Source organism: Leuciscus leuciscus, assembly GCF_965113295.1.
Source record: "Leuciscus leuciscus genome assembly, chromosome: 21".
Classification (NCBI taxonomy): domain Eukaryota; kingdom Metazoa; phylum Chordata; class Actinopteri; order Cypriniformes; family Leuciscidae; genus Leuciscus; species Leuciscus leuciscus.
The window spans coordinates 17,839,425-17,857,119 of NC_138745.1; the positions used below are offsets into that span (position 1 = coordinate 17,839,425).

Here is a 17,695-nt window from a genome sequence, read left to right on the forward strand (position 1 = left end):
CAACTTCAATCTCTTCTGGAGTCAGAGACAACTATTTCATCGGGATGGCCATCACCCAAACAAACTTGGTTCAAGAGTGTTAAAGGACAACATCTACTTCTCCCTCAATCATCCTTCTGCAGTGTGTGCCAATCCACTCAATCAGAACGGCACACACACACCTGGACACAGTATGAATGACCACAGGACTTCACTTCATGATGTTGACATATCACACAAGGACAATGATAACACCACTGAGCCACAACAACCTCTGCTCACGGACACAATCTCAGCTGAGCCATGCCCACAGAGCTCACCACAGACAGACACATCAGAACTGCTCCAAGATTCAGCACCCAAGGACGACTTCCTGGAAAACAGCCAGGGAAGCCAGGACAGCATATCACAGCCTCCTATAACACCAGAGCAACAGCCCCTTTCACCAGACACGTTCTCCCTCTCGCCAGCAACTCCACTCCTGTGCTTCTCACAGAAAATGGAAGAACTTGTGCATGCTGGAACCAGACTATCACACTCTTTTGCTGCAAGCCCCCAGATATCAACCAAAAAACGTCGGGCACCGCTACCACCAAAGCCTGCAGGCCCAGCTCGCCCTCCCCCTGCCTCTGTGAGAGCTCTTCGGCCTCTGCCACAACGCCAGGGCTCACACCCTCCTCCGTCTGCTCGAGGTGAACCAAAAACAACTGATACCAGCTCTCAGTGATGTGTGTCGGGTCCCCGTTTTGATAACAGTAACTTTCTCAAATGTTTACAGAACAAGCGGGAACCCAGTGTGCCTGTATCTTTCTCTATTGCTGTTCTATTACAAGATAGAAAGTCTAAGGCCTTCAATAGCCGTACAGCAAACTCAACTAATCTGGTGCCTATTGCACGTCTAACTAAGATTGGTGTAGGGAAAAAAAGTAAGACTGTTAAGTTAGCAATTTTAAACATCCGCTCACTTAAAAATAAATCACTTCTAGTCAATGACTTAATAACCACAAACAACCTGGATTTTATGCTTCTAAATGAAACCTGGCTAGAAGACAGCTGCAGTGCAACAATCCTCAATGAAACAGCCCCTCCTAACTTTACTTTTATGAGTGTCTGCAGAGCTGTTAAGAGAGGTGGGGGTCTAGCTGCTCTTTTTAAAGATATCTATCAATGTAAGCAAATATCATTTGGGAACTACACGTATTTCGAATATCTGGGTATTGTATTAAAAGGTGCTCCACGCATTTTACTCATCATTATTTACAGGCCTCCAAAATACTCTCCAGCCTTTGCTGAGGAATTTACAGAACTGTTATCAACAATTACCTCAGAGTTTGACTGTTTTGCCATTGCTGGAGATTTTAACATTCACATAGATAATGCAGAAAACAATATGGCAAAAGAAATCAAAACTGTTTTAAAAACTTTTGATCTGACTCAGCATGTACATGGACCCACACACAATCATGGACACACTCTAGATTTACTTATCAGTAAGGGTCTAAACATCTCATCGATTGTTATTAAGGATGTAGCACTGTCTGATCATTTCTGTATTTTCTTTGATATATTGATCTCTCCTGCCACTGAAGCTAGATCTGAGTCTGTCAAGAAGAGATGCTTAAATGAGAACACTAGTGTACTATTTATGAAGGCTATATCCTTAACACCAAGCATATCTGCTGACTCTGTTGATTTTCTCCTTGATTCTATTAACTCAAAAGTTAAAAGTGCAATTGATGATATTGCTCCTGTGAAAGTCAGGAAGAAGAGTGGCAGACAAAAAGCACCTTGGAGAAACTCAACAGCGGTGCAAAATATGAAAAGACAATGCAGAAAAGCAGAGCGCATGTGGCGGAAGACAAAACTTGTAGTCCATTATAACATCTACAGAGACAGCCTTCATGCTTTCAATATGGAACTAGGCAAAGCTAGACAGACTTTCTTCTCAAATATTATAAACTGCAATTTAAACAACACACGCACTCTTTTTGCTACTGTAGAGAGACTGACAAACCCCCCAAGACAGATTCCCAGTGAAATGCTCTCAAACAGCAAGTGCAGTGAGTTTGCTTCTTTCTTCTCTGACAAAATCAATAATATCAGAAAGGTGATCAGCACATCCTTGAGTTGTGCTGGGGTCAGACAGATCAGACCACCTGAAAAAGTAGTAACTTTGTCTGATTTAAAAAAAATTGATGGCAAAATTTTGGTAGAAACCGTACAACACCTTAAAACATCAACATGCGCCCTTGACACACTTCCCACATCTTTTTTCAAAAGTGTGTTAAACAGTTTAGAAGCAGATCTTCTAGAAGTGGTAAATGCCTCACTTCTCTCTGGGAGTTTTCCAAACTCCCTGAAAACTGCAGTTGTCAAGCCCCTCCTGAAAAAGAACAATCTGGATAAGACCATATTAAGCAACTATAGACCGATCTCGAATCTTCCTTTCATAGGCAAGATCATTGAAAAAGTTGTCTTCAATCAGCTGAACAAATTCTTAAGCTCGAATGGATACTTTGATAATTTTCAATCTGGTTTCCGACCGCATCACAGCACAGAGACAGCGCTCATAAAGATAATAAACGATATTCGCTTAAATACTGATTCAGGCAAATTATCAGTGCTGGTACTACTCGACCTCAGTGCTGCATTTGACACTGTCGATCATAACATACTTCTTGACAGGCTGGAAAACTGGGTGGGGCTTTCTGGGATAGTCCTAAAATGGTTCAGGTCATACTTAGATGGGAGAGGTTATTATGTGAGTATAGGAGACCATAAGTCTGAGTGGACATCCATGACATGCGGAGTCCCTCAAGGCTCAATTCTTGCGCCACTCCTGTTCAACCTGTATATGCTCCCAATGAGCCAAATAATGAGAAACAACCAAATTGCTTACCACAGCTATGCAGACGACACACAGCTGTACTTAGCCCTATCGCCTAATGATCACAGCCCCATTGACTCCCTGTGCCAATGCATTGATGAGGTCAACAGTTGGATGTGTCAAAACTTTCTTCAATTAAACAAAGACAAAACTGAAGTTATTGCGTTTGGAAACAAAGATGAAGTTCTCAAGGTGAACGCATACCTTCTCTCTAGGGGTCAAACAACTAAAAATCAAGTCAGGAATCTTGGTGTGACACTAGAGTCAGACCTTAGTTTCAGTAGTCATGTCAAAGAAATAACTAAATCAGCATACTATCATCTGAAAAATATTGCAAGAATTAGATGCTTTGTTTCCAGACAAGACTTAGAGAAACTTGTGCATGCTTTCATCACCAGCAGGGTGGATTATTGTAATGGACTCCTCACTGGCCTTCCCAAAAAGACCATAAGGCAAGGCAAGGCAAGGCAAGTTTATTTATATAGCACATTTCATACACAATGGCAATTCAAAGTGCTTTACATAGAAGAAATTAAAATAATGAAAGGAAATAAGAATAATTAAAACAGTTTAGAAAAATAAAATAAAATACAGTACTTTTAAAAAATAAAAAAAGAATATTTATTATAGATCTTTCTTTCAAAGGATTCCCTTAAGACTTAAATCTTTCAACCTTCTTTTAACCTTCAATCTTCTTACGACTTCCATCTATCAACTTTCCTTTAACTTTCTTTTCTCCCTCATTTACTCACACGTTCTTTCCACTTTCTTTAGCACTTTAGCACTGCGTTCACATTCTTTCTCAGACGAAAACTTTAATATCGTCATTTAAATACTGTTCTACTTTCAAACCCACATTAATCACTTTCACATTATCACCTTCTGAGTGGGCATTTACAGTTTCGGGCTAAATGCCCTGCTGACATAGGAGAAATTAAAATAATTAAAAGAAATAAGAATAATTAAAACAGTTTAGAAAAATAGTGTAAAATACAGTACAGTACAAACAGTCGGACGAACAGCGGCACAGTGCTCATTCAGTAAATGCATAGCTAAACAGAAGTGTTTTGAGTCTGGATTTGAATGTGACCACTGTAGGAGCACCTCTGATCTCTTCTGGAAGCTGGTTCCAGCTGCGGCTGGCATAATAGCTAAAAGCAGACTCGCCATGTTTAGAGTGAACCCTTGGTATTTCTAGCTGATATGATCCTAATGATCTGAGTGATCTGTTGGGTTTATATTCAGTGAGCATATCTGCAATGTATTGAGGTCCTAGGCCATTGAATGATTTATATACCAGTAATAATACTTTAAAATCAATCCTAAATCTAACTGGGAGCCAGTGTAAAGACCTGAGGACTGGTGTGATATGTTCATATTTTCTGGTTCTGCTCATAAGACAGTTGCAGCTCATACAGAACGCTGCCGCCAGGATTCTGAGCAGAACCAGAAAATATGAACATATCACACCAGTCCTCAGGTCTTTACACTGGCTCCCAGTTAGATTTAGGATTGATTTCAAAGTATTATTACTGGTATATAAATCATTCAATGGCCTAGGACCTCAATACATTGCAGATATGCTCACTGAATATAAACCCAACAGATCACTCAGATCATTAGGATCATATCAGCTAGAAATACCAAGGGTTCACTCTAAGCATGGTGAGTCTGCTTTTAGCTATTATGCCAGCCACAGCTGGAACCAGCTTCCAGAAGAGATCAGATGTGCTCCTACAGTGGTCACATTCAAATCCAGACTCAAAACACTTCTGTTTAGCTATGCATTTACTGAATGAGCACTGTGCCGCTGTTCGTCCGACTGTACTGTATTGTATTTCATTTTATTTTTCTAAACTGTTTTAATTATTCTTGTTTCTTTTTATTATTTTAATTTCTTCTATGTAAAGCACTTTGAATTGCCATTGTGTATGAAATGTGCTATATAAATAAACTTGCCTTGCCTTGCCTTGCCTAATACTATACAGAAATAAAAATACCAACAGAGTTGCTTGATGCAAGTAAATGTTGGTCTAGTTATTTTATGGTTTCTATGCTGTTTATGTGTCAGAATATATGATCATGTAACATAGGCTGTAGGCTTATTTATATATATTAAACACACACACAAAAATGTTAGTAAATGGACAAACTTCCAAAAACCTGTAGAGTAGTGGTCTGGGTTCAAGCATTCCGACACGTGAAGTGAAGCATTCATGTGACTGGAAAGAAAGTGAGGCTTCGTTTTTCGTTGATCACGTGTTTCTCTGAAAACAATACGCGCTCCGGTACGGACCTTCATGCGGACCTGCGTACTCGATACGCGCTTTGAAGCTTCAGTGTCAAATGTAACATCACTATGATACATGTACTGAGGTTGTTGTAGTCTGTTTAAAGATGTTTCGCCATTATGGTGATTAGTTTTCACTTTAGTTGAGCACTTGGCCATTGACTTTGGTTGACTAAATTCTCTTTCAGCAATTGTTGAAAGTGTATGCTCATTTCAACAACATGTCATGTTCCTGGCTGCACTGACATAACTTTTACTATATGCACTTTGAAAAAGTCTTTAAAAACAGCAACTTTCAGTTTTAAACTTTCAATATCAAGTTTTTACTAAATGTCCCATTGAAAGCACTCATAACTCCTGCTATTGAACAAACTGGTAATGATTATGCTTTTATTAGGCATTTATTCTTTAAATGTTTTTATGCTTTTTAACTGATTTGTGTACAGATCTTGTGAAACAGGAGACCATTAATGCTTTGAAACGTTTTACCAGTTTACTAGTTACTGATTAATAATGTAATCATTAAAAATTTCAGTTCTCTTTCGTGGTCACTACAAGTTACGTCAGTGACGACGAATGGGGTTTCGCTTAGAAAGCCTCTCACCTTCGAGTATACAAAACGAGCCAATGGCAAGAAAATGTCATGGGTCTGCAGAATTTGCATAGCGTAAGTCCGCCCCACCTCGTGGGTATACAAGGAAGTACGCTGGCAACATGCAGATATGTTTTCGCTTCGGAGTCAAGAGTTCTCTTCACTCCTACAAGCCATTCTGAATCATCTTCACTCTACGAGAGGAGCGGCTCTTCAGTGTGTTGGTGTGACGGCGCGTTCCAGCGAGATCGCATTGCCTGCTGCTGATCTGTGCAGTGATCTGCCGACAGTGTGTTTCTCCCTGGGCGCTTCAGCACTCTGCTGAGCTTTTTCCTCTCTCTAAAAGAGCTGCACGCGACACGTCTTTTTCAAGACGGCTCGCCCGTGTATTTACTGGATGTGGGCGCGTGATTCATCTGCCTAACGGTCACGAGCGCTGTTTCGCGTGTTGGGCTTAATCACGCTCGGCAGCGCTCGTAGATGAGTCATGTTTTCATTGCGGGAACATGACCATCGAGATGTTTATAGATCGAGACTCAATGATCTCCATGTGGGTAGAGTCCCCTCTGCCACACCCCAATCTATCTCTTCCTCGAGAGGGGATACTTTGGCTGGTGGCCAGGGTGATCTGAGGGTTACGGTGTGGCATAATACCAACGAGCATTCCTCGGGCCACGCCCCCCTCCACATCGCAAACCGTGGGGCTTCCGTGTGTGCCTGGTTCCTCTCGGGGACCCAGTGTTTTCATTCAGGGCTCCAGCAGATGGTGTCATGTCACTCACAGCATCACAAGGCGGGCTGGATTGAGGGTTCGAAATGAGGGTTCGACTGCGTTGCCTTCCTCGGGAGTGTCAGCATTAGTCGAGTCAGATCCAGAGCTGATGGCCATGCTTTCCCGGGCAGCTGAAAGCATCGGTTGGAGTGGCGCCGCCATCCTCCCGAGCGCTGTAGGCTTGACGATTGGTTCCTGGGCGCGTGTTGCTTTACAGCACGCGCCCCCAGTGCCTTTCTCCTGGACGTGCATCAGGACGCCCGTCACCTCTCTGTCACTATCGTGGCACAGGCATGCAGTGCTGTGTGCCGCCTTCGAGGCAGTGCTGACCCGGGAGTTCTGTCAGACCAGGCCGCCGTGGAATGCTGGTCCTTCCCTGGCCAACACTGACAGAATGCGGAAACTCGACCACGCCTCCACGCAGGGACGCTATGCCTCCCATGTCTGGGCTGGTCGATCCGCCATGCACACTACTGACCTCGCTCTACGGGCCAGGTGATGTCCACAAGTGTGGTCCAGGAATGGGCTTAGCCAGGTTGATGTGAGGGGGTGTGAGAATTCATTTTCTCAGCTCCCCCATGTCCCAGGCTGGGCTCCTCAGCGGTGTGGTTGAGGACTGTACCCTACAGTCTTCGACCCACCCCGAAGCAGACTGAGGCCTTCTGCACCAACGGTCATCCGTCCTTGCGGTCTCCTTAGTCTGCTTCCCGCCGAGGCCGCCTCCCTGCGGCCCCTCCCCTCGAGCCTTCGCTGGCCCCGAGCAGGAGAAGATTGCAGGAGGGCGGCACTGCCCGTCGCCGCCCCTTAGCCGGCTAAATGCCTGGCTAGGCAGCACTCTTGAGACGGGCGGCTTGCTTGGCGGTGTGGTTGAGGACTGCGCCCAACAGTCTTCGACCCCCCGAAGCGGACTGAGGCCTTCTGTACCAACGGTCATCCGTCCGTGCGGTCTCCTTAGTCTGCTTCCTGTCGAGGCCGCCTCCCTGCGGCTCCTCCCCTCGAGCCTTCACCGGCCCCGGGCAGCTGGCCAAACGCCAGGCTAAGCAGCACTCTCGAGACGGGCAGCTTGAAGTTAGGGCTCAGTTCTTCTCAGGAGCTGGTAGCAGGGCCACTCCTTCCCCCGGTGGAGGGCCAGGGGAGAATCTCTTGTTTCAAGAACTGATGCTCCTTCCTCCGAGCCCCAAGAGGCTGTGGATGACAGTGCACGCCGTTCACGAGCCTCGCCCCTCTCGTCCCCCTCTGTCGCCAGACCCCTGCCAGAGCACGCCCCGTGGAACGCTGGTCCTCCCTGGCCTCCTCCGGGCCGGTCATTCCACTTTGCTGCACCACCGAGGGTACGTCTGTGGTTCGCATGACCCTGCTGGCACAGTTCTTGGGAGCCTGGCTAGAGCTCCCAACCTGTTCCGCTGGGTCGCCCGAACCATCAGGCTCGGCTATGCAATTCAGTTTGCACGGTCTCCCCCCCGCTTCAGGAGAGGCCACTTCACTATGGTCGGTGGCCACTCACAATGCCCCTATCATGAGTGTGGAGGTTGCACCCTACTGGCGAAGGGTGCGATCGAGACTATCCCTCCAGCCGAAATGAGGTCCGGGCTTTACAGCCCCTACTTCATTGTCCCGAAGAAATCCGGTGGGTTATGGCCAATCCTGGACCTCCGCGTCCTGAACCACTCCCTTCACAGGCTATCGTTCAGGATGCCACGGCCAAACGCATTTTTTTGTGCGGCCACAGGATTGGTTTGCAGTGATCGACCTGAAGGACGCCTACTTCCATGTCTACATTCTACCTCGACACTGACCGTTCCTACGGTTTGCTTTCGAGGGGCAGGCATACAGTACCAGTACGCGGTTCTCCCATTCAGGCTAGCCCTGTCTCATCACGTCTTCACGAAGGTCGTCGAGGCAGCCCTTGTTCCTCTACGGGAACACGGGGTTCGCATCCTGAACTATCTCGACGACTGGCTGATCCTAGCTCACTCTCGAGACCAGGTTTGCAAACACAGGGATCTAGTGCTCCGGCACCTAGCTCGTTTGGGCCTTCGGGTCAACTGGGAGAAGAGCAAACTTTGCCCCGTGCAGAGGATCTCTTTTCTCGGTATGAAAATCGACTCGGTCACCATGGGCGCGCAGCTTATGAGCGAGCGCGCGCAGTCACTGCTGACTTGCCTCCGTCAATTTGAGGGCAAAAGTGCGGTTCCACAGCAACGCCGCTCGGGTTGCTTCATATGAGACCGCTTCAGCACTGACTTCATGATCAAGTCCCGAGGTGGGCATGGCAACACGCCACGTTCCGAGTCCCAGTGACTCCGGCCTGCCATCAGACCTTCACCCCGTGGACGAACCTCAGCTTTCTACTGGCCGGAGTGCCCTTAGAACGAGTTTCCAGGCATGTGTTGTCTCAACAGATGCCTCCACCACGGGCTGGGGCACCATGTGCAATGGACATGCTGCCGCAGGCTCCTGGACAGGACCCCAGCGCCTTTGGCATGTCAATTACCTCGAGTTGCTGGCTGTACGTCTCGCCCTGCACCGCTTCCTTGCACTGCTCAGGGGTCAGCACGTACTAGTCCGATCAGACAATACAGCGACAGTAGCATACATCAACCGACAAGGTGGTCTACGCTACCTCCTCATAAGGAGTCAGAAGCATCGAGGTCGCTTCGAGCTGTCACGGCTTCGGCCTCTCCCTGGAGAATGGAGACTTCATCCCCAGACGGTTCAGCTGATCTGGGATCAGTTCGGGGACGCACAGGTAGACCTGTTTGCCTCCCACGACTCGACCCATTGCGACCTGTGCAAGATCAGGGAGGACGAGGAGCAGGTTATTTTGGTTGCCCCTTATTGTCACAATCGGACCTGGTTCCCCGAACTTGTACTCCTCGCGACAGCACCTCCTTGGCCCATGCCTCTGAGGAAGGACTTCCTCACACAGGGACGGGGGCACCCTGTGGCACCCTCGCCCCGATCTTTGGAACCTCCACGTGTGGCTCCTGGATGGGACAGGGCAGGTTTGAGTACCCTACCACCTACGGTGGTGGCTACCATCACTTCCGCTAGAGCATTGTCCACAAGACATGCCTATGCGTTGAAGTGTAACACAGTGTTCAGGACCTCAGACCAGCTTTTTGTCTGTTATGGTGGGAAGCTGAAGGGAAAGGCTCTCTCCAAGCAAAGTTTGTCTCACTGGTTAGTGGACGCCATTGCTTTGTCTACCAGCAGCAAGGTCGACTCGCCATGGGCTCTAGCGCATGGAGTCTCGCTAACAGACATCTGCAGAGCCGCAGGCTGGGCGACATTCGCGAGATTCCACAATCTCAGAGTGAAGCCAGTTTCTTCTCATGTACTCGCTTCAACCAGCGGGTACTAGATTCTGCTCAGGTGTCTTCGCTTGCTCGCCATTCCTCTCCACGGACGGGATACATGCGATTATTCTCCTCAGGTGAGCCTCCCCGCAGGCCCTGAGTTCCTCCAGCGCTGTTGACGCCAACACCAGAGTTATGCCACTGGCAGCTTTCGCGCTTAGCTAGGTGCCTCCATGTGCATGGTTCCCCCTCTGGGCGACCCCCACATGTGTATTTCCATTGTAAGCCTCTCTGAGCATGTGTCTTTCCCTCTGCAAGCCACCTTGCCACCCCTGGGGTTGAAATATTCCACCTGCGGCTGGACACCCCAGTGATTCCCCATATGCATCCTCCTCCGGGTCATATGTGTATCCCTAAGTCCCCCCCCTTCGGGCAGGCAATAATTGCATATTTCCACTGAGATATGCTTCCCAGTGTACCTTGGTATTCCTGTGTTAAGTAGGAGTCCTTCGTCCGTGCTAGCCTCACGACAGGGATCTCAGACTTACGCAGGGCACTGGAAGACAGCCGAGGTGGCGTGATTAGACTGGGAACCCCATTCGTCGTCACTGACGTAACTTGTAGTGACCACGAAAGGGAACGTCTCGGTTACGAATGTAACCCTCGTTCCCTGAGTAGGGAACTGAAACGCTACGTCTCCCTGCCACTTCCGCTCGAACGCTGGAACGCCGGAGTTCAGTCTCGGCTCCTCAGCGAAGAAACATATCTGCATGTTGCCAGCGTACTTCCTTATATACCCACGAGGTGGGGCGGACTTACGCTATGCAAATTCCGCAGCCCCATGGCATTTTCTTGCCATTGGCTCGTTTTGTATACTCGAAGGTGAGAGGCTTTCTAAGCGAAACCCCATTCGTCGTCATTGACGTAACGGAGACGTTCTACTTTCAGGAGAGGGAACAAAAGAAATGACAAAGTTATAATCATATAATTCAATAAATCATATGTTTTAACCTTATGAAAATTGTTTTTCCTTTACATCATTAATGTGTTAGATATAGAAATATGCAAGCAAAAACAATGTTTGTCCCCAAAACACTGCTTGCATACAGACAGCTGGCCTACTCACACTCAACTCTGCAAGACCATGCTGGTGAACCAGCTTCACCAGCTCCGTTTTGCTTGAGAACAGAATATGCCTGTCCACCAGCTAGACCAGCTCTATGCTGTATTTTATAAGCAGGGATGTTCTTCCTGGTAAAATCATAATCATATATTTGTCTTGTTTTAGGTGATTTCAGCCCAGCAGCTGCCTAAACCTGAAAAAGAAAAGCTCAGCTCCATCGTGGACCCTCTTGTATGGGTGCAGACTTATGGGGCTCCCATAGACAACAACACAAAGAAGACGCACCGCATTGACAATAATGGTACTTCATACATTTTTTGACATTTATTAATTATATACTAATGAGCCAAAAGTTTATGACCACCTGCCTAATATGCTGTTGGTCCTCTGCCTGCTGCCAAAACGGCGCCGACCCGCTAAGGCATGGACTCAACAAGACCCCTGAATGTGTCCTGTGGTATCTGGCACCGTGTTAGAAGAAGCAGATCCTTCAGGTCTTGTAGGTTGCGAGGTGGAGCTGCCATGGATCAAACTTGTTGGTCCAGCACATCCCACAGATGCTCAATTGGATTGAGATCTGGGAAATTTAGAGACCAGGTGGCATATTACAGAAATATCTAACTTTAGAATCTTATCTTATCTGTTTGGTAACCATGGCAATTTCAGTTAGAACCTCATTTTGAACAAAAGCTATAACAAAATGGCATTTCTTAAGTGCATAATCTTATTTTAACTACAGATAGGAAAAGGGTAATACAGAAGCATCCTAACTCCACAAAAAATTCTAAAAAGTGTCTTAACTTTAGTGTCCTAACTTCAAAATTATTTGAAAGCCAACTCTAAAAATCACATAACAATAGCTCTGTCTGAGAATGAAGTCACATTTATTAATGATACAAGATGAAGACTCCCATGAAATATACTGATAGGCTTTGCCTTTTCTACCAAGCTTATCAAAACTTCTCTTTCGGCAGCACTTAATTTAAAGCACACCTATTTCGTTTCTCCATTCTCTAGCACTTACTTCAAAGCAGCTGCTTTTCGCGTTGTTGTTTGCTTGGTAACAGACCTAAAAGTTGATTACCGAACACGATGGAGAGGTTAAAGATTTCTTACAGATTAGATGAGATTTTGTAAGATAGGATAAGAATCCTAAATCAAGATAAGATTTGCTTCTGTAATACAAATTTGTGAAAAATCCTAAATTAACATGTCAGATCTTAACTTAAGCCTTAAGATAGAAAGGTTCTGTAATACGCCCCCTGGACAACACCTTTGAACTCTTTATCATGGTCCCTGTTGTGGTCCTCATTTGGGAGTCACACTTGTTGTCTTTGCGGTCAAAAGTGCGAAGCAACACCTGAAAATGTGTCACCTGAAAAGAAGTGCGATACCTGAATATGTAAAACTCATTTATAACCGTTGCGTACGCACAAAAGTCACCTTCATTTATATAGCGCTTTTAACAATATAGATTGTTAACAAAGCAGCTTTACAGCTTTACTCATTTATAACCATTACATACGCACAAAAGTCACCTTCATTTATATAGCGCTTTTAACAATATAGATTGTTAACAAAGCAGCTTTACAGCTTTACTCATTTATAACCATTACATACGCACAAAAGTCACCTTCATTTAAATAGTGCTTTTAACAATATACATTGTTTCAAAGCAGCTTTACAGTGATAATAGGCTTGTTTGAGATGCGCCTTGCCTCGCCTGGAATGTATGCGAGAGTAGGCGGCTGCAGTGAGAGGAGGAGTGAAAAAAGCGCAGGCAAGCCGGACAGTTCTCTCTTCTCGCAGTGGAACTGATACCTGTGAGATCAAAGATGGATATCGCGGGATTCACGGGATTCACGCTCGTGCACAGTGTTGCTAATAAACTGGATGGAATTTAAGTTCTGTTGCTTTTATATGAAAATAAATATAATGAACAAGACACCCAAAGTACTTATTTAATTCCATTCCAAATACATGTTTATCAATCTTTTTTTCTTTAATACAGACATATGTGTTTTTTGTTTGTTTGTTTTTTTGTTGTTTTTTTTTAATAAAAAATTACATTGCATAACCCAAAGAGATCGCACTGTCAGATAGTTTGGGACATATACACATAAAACATGATATCAGAGTTTTAAAATCAAACAGTTTAAAAGAGAACAATAGGCTACATCACGGTTGTTTAAACCAATGAGCATTAAGCTGTGTCGTCAGTAAGTCGTTTCCCATCATGCTTTTGATCAGCGCAGTCAGTGGAGAGCAACTGCGCTCGACTGCAGAATCCGACACGTCCGACTTGCTGTCGCAAGAGTTTTTTGACATACGTCAGCATGACATCAGAGCAAGGCGGACCGCACTCGGACACATTTCTAACCGGCATGCATCTCGCGCTGATCACCGGTGATCGATTCTGCGCAGATTTTGCTCATCTCAAACAAGCCTAAAGTCAGGGATCAGCCAGGCTCCACCACCACCCAATCACTGAGATCACTATCACCTGAATATTAATCACCAGCACCTGCACGCCATCACCTCAAGCACTTATAAGCACACACTTCACTCTGACACTTTGTCTGGTCTCGTACATGAGTAAAGACTACCCTCATTGCTTACCTCAGAAGTTATTTCATCAAAGAATCTCCGTCTTCCAGTCCGTGTTCCTGATCCTCCTGTGTCTTCCTCCTCGTCTCCTTCGTTGTGCCTGCTTATCTCCTCTCTCCCAAACACTGGTGTGTGCTTCTTCCACGTTTTCATCCATCATCTTCAAAGACAGTCAGTATCTCCGGATCCATTCCCCCTGTTATTATCTCCTCCTCTTCAGGTCCCGTTATTGCTTTTTATATTTATTCAATAAACTGTTACTCATCTCAATCCACTTGTTTGGAGTGTCTGTTTTGTTACAGATAATTGGAAATGAAAGTAACAGAGATTGTTTTGGCTTTACAGAAGCTCTAGAATAAAGTTATTGTCCAGCTAAAGTTAGTTTTTATTGATTCACTTCCGTTGCAAAGATCTTTACATTAACCTAGGGGTCGCTTACACGACACTCTCCAACAGAAAACCCTTAATGCGCTCCGGCCTACTCACCCACACAACAAAAGTGCCTGGCTTCTCGAGAACGCAAACCCCAAAATAGGTTCCAAGGGACAAGGCCTGAAAAAATAAATTAATAACAATAATAATCATTTTTATCTCTGCGCAAGTTTTAAAAATGCAAACCTGTGAAAACGCTGACAGCACACAAATGCGTATTACATGTTCAGTCTATAGGTATGCGCATTTGAATGTGTGCAGGCATGTAGTCTTTCTTTACAACTTGACCTCAACAAATTACTTGTCTGGTCTTAAATTATTATACAGAATTATTTATCGCTTCCGTGTAGCCATGTGAACCGGAACTATTTTGACAACGTTTTATCTGTACCGAGGTAAAGGGAAGGAGAAGGGGGCCTTCACAGGGGAGAGACTAGTTGACACTTAAGGACTGCGTTGTCATCGTGTCCAGGCGCAGGTCCTTCATCAGATCTGGATACGACGGACTGCGGTAAACCTCGGGATAAACAGAGAGGCTAATATTAGCGTAGACGCCATTCTTTTTATGATGTAACTGTGACGACCAGGTTTTGTTTTTGTCATGTTTCTGTCAAGTGTTTGGACTTTGTTTTATTTCATTCAGTCTCCTTGATTCTGCCGGTGTTTATTGTATTCAATTATCCCTAGCTTGCTTAATCATTAGTTTCCTTGTTTCAGGTGTGTTGTCTTGTTAGTTTGTATGGTCCCTCTCGTTGTTCTCATTTGCCCCAGCTGTGTCTCGTTCCCTGATCCCTTCTGTGTATTTAAACCCTGTGTGCTCTCTTGTTCCTGGTCAGTTATTGTATGTAGGTTGCGTGTGCATGTACCTGTTGCCTGTTCTGAGTTTATCCTGTTCTGAGTTTATCCTGTTCTGAGTTTATCCTGTGTTGAGTCTATCCTGTTCTGAGTCAAAGTCTACTGCTGCATTTAGATCCGACTACCGTCTCTGCTTCTACGAGAATCATGACGGTAACGAGTACATCAGGATTTATGGGGAGTGTTCCTGGTTCCGGCTGACCTAATCTATGCAGCCTAACATTGAATTATAGAATTTTATAATGTGTTATGTGTATGCTAGGTCAAAAAGATATGTTTTAAGTCTAGATTTAAACTGACAGAGTGTGTCTGCTTCCTGCACAATGTTCGGAAGACTGCTCCAGAGTTTTGGTGCTAAATAGGAAAAGGATCTATTGGACAATGTAAAAACTTTTTTACAACAAAAATGAAACCTCTCGGAACTTACTTAAGCTGGACTGTGATGCTATTTTCTTCTGGAAACAAACTTTGTTGCAATATTTTCCTGTGCTTTATCACAGCTTAATCCATCTGGATCTGATCTAATTTCAACATCTTATTTCAGTCTTCTGACTCATTTTTGCTGTATGGTTATAGCCCTACCAGTTCGTTTGTGTGTGTGAGTGAAGTTGGTCTGTTTTGCACTCTTGATGTTTAGAGTATAACCTCTTCCTTGCTGTCCACTTTTTACTGCATTGTGGTTGAATTATTGATATTATTTGACCTATTTTTTGATTTTTTTTTTCTTCATTGTGGCTGATTTGTAGATTGTACGCAATCAAAATGTTCTGTTTTTTTTTTTTTTTTTTTTTGCCCATTTCCCATTCACTTCCTATGGCGGTCATATTTGACCGTGAAGACCACAAGTGTTTTTTTTTTTTTTTTTTTTTTTTTTTTTTTTTACAACCACTTAGCCTTTTCAAATCATGCCCCAATTTTGTGTGTGTTCAAATACCAAGTGCCATAAGTCACCAAGTTTCATTTTAAAAGTGACCGAAGACCACAAGAGGGCTTTTCCTGAACAATGTGTGCAGTGTGGCAAAGAGGCCACTTCCACAAGGGAACACTGGTCTGTAACAAGGTTTAGGTACATACTCCCTCCGCTAGCTCCTCGTAGTCCCACAATGCATCCTGGTGCCATCACTTCAGTTAAATAGCACCGTTGTCCACGTCATATAAATGAAAATGCGTCTTATTGGACCATGCGACTTTCTTACACTGCTCAGAAATCCGACGCTCGCATGCCCATTGTAATTGCTTTCAACGGTAGACGGGTCATCATAGCCACTCTGATTGGTCTGCGTCTATGCAGCAGTGTCATGCACTGTGTTGTGACACATTCCTCCCATAACCATCATTAAAATAATGACTTAAAGAGCCACAGTAATGATGCCACAGTGGACCTTCTATTGGCTCTTACCAGACAGGATAGCTGTTGTTGCCCTCATGCATGGATGAGCCTTGGGGGCACAACACTTTCTCACCGGTGTTGTGGTTTGTCCCTCCTCGGACCACCGTTGGTAAATTCTCATCACTGCTGACCATGAACAACCCACAAGCCTTGATGTTACTGCGATACTATGACCCAGTCACCTTGCCATAACAATTTGCCCCTTTTCAAAGTCACCTAAATCTTTATTCTTGTCCATTTCTCCTGCATCCAAAACATTGTTTACGAGAACAAATTTTTTGCTTACCATCTAATCTACTCAGACCTTAATATGTGGCCTTGTTAGGAGATGATCAGCGATATTCGCTTCAAAAATTATTGGTCATAATGTTTTGGCTTATCAGATGTGATTTAAACATGTTTTACCCTCCTCAGGCTTTAACCCCAGGTGGGACTGCACCTTTAAGTTCCAGCTTCATGTGCCAGACCTGGTATTAGTACGTTTTATGGTCGAGGACCATGACTACGCCACCAGTAATGATTTTCTGGGCCAGTTTACATTTCCTTTCACAAGCATGCGGACAGGTATGACTTTTATTTATTCTTTACTGAACATAAACTGCCCTGTTTTGGCTGCACACACTTATTCTGTAACATTTGTTCTGCAGGTTACAGACATGTGCATCTGCTGAAAGCAGACGGCTCTAGCATGTCTCCCTCCAGTCTCTTCATCCATGTTAAAATCACTCCTGGCTACAGCAGCCCTACCAGACAAGCGGGCACACATAGTACCTGAGGATAAAGTGTGCAGTTAAAGCACCTGAAGTGCCCCTTATCTGGGAAATTACATTTTTTTTACATCAACTTTGTGACCCAAAATTGCCACCACTGTGTGAGAGTTATATGTTATATGCAGAAGCCATTTCACACTGTAAAAAAGGACCCTGACAACAATTTTAATTTAGAGAAACAAAATAGGGAAAAAAGATACTTTGCTAAATTACATTTTATTCTAGTTTAATATATATAAAGAACCCTACTCCTACTCCTACTCCCCAAAACCCTACTCCATTGTTAAATCAATACTTAAATGTAGTGGGGTTTATGCTTTATTTATTTATTTATATATATATATATATATATATATATATGCAAAAACCTTACTACATTGTTAAAAATACTTAAACTAGAATACATTTAATATAGCAAAGTATCTTTTTTCCCTATTTTGTTTCTCTGTAAATTAAAATTGTTGTCAGCAGTGGCGGTTCTACATTGAATTACACCCTGGGCGAGACCCCCTTCGAGCGGACCCCCTTTGGGTGAACTAACCCTTTAACTAGATTAATCACACGTTTTTTTCTGTGATTTAAATAGTAATGTAGAAACAACATAAAGATGGGTCTCATTCACTAATAATTGTGTGGATTATTTCGCATTTGTACGCGCTGGAGAACTTCTCACGAAAAATATCTGCCTAATTCACAACA

At 44.4% G+C, this 17,695-nt stretch overlaps 1 protein-coding gene across 3 annotated transcripts in view; it reads left to right on the top strand.

Moving 5' to 3' along the window:
• plcd3b (phospholipase C, delta 3b) overlaps window positions 1-17,365 on the top strand; it is a 62,425-nt gene extending 45,060 nt beyond the window's left edge. For 2 of the 3 annotated variants that reach the window (XM_082152732.1, XM_082152733.1), the window contains exons 14-16: window positions 11,108-11,243; window positions 16,641-16,790; window positions 16,874-17,365. In XM_082152732.1, coding sequence (XP_082008858.1) covers window positions 11,108-11,243; window positions 16,641-16,790; window positions 16,874-17,001 — 414 coding nt within the window. In that variant the 3' untranslated portion in view covers window positions 17,002-17,365. Of the gene's footprint in view, window positions 1-11,107; window positions 11,244-11,363; window positions 12,612-16,640; window positions 16,791-16,873 lie in introns of those variants that run through there. The other variant, XM_082152734.1, reaches the window with a different exon arrangement.
• Window positions 17,366-17,695: the final 330 nt, after the last annotated feature.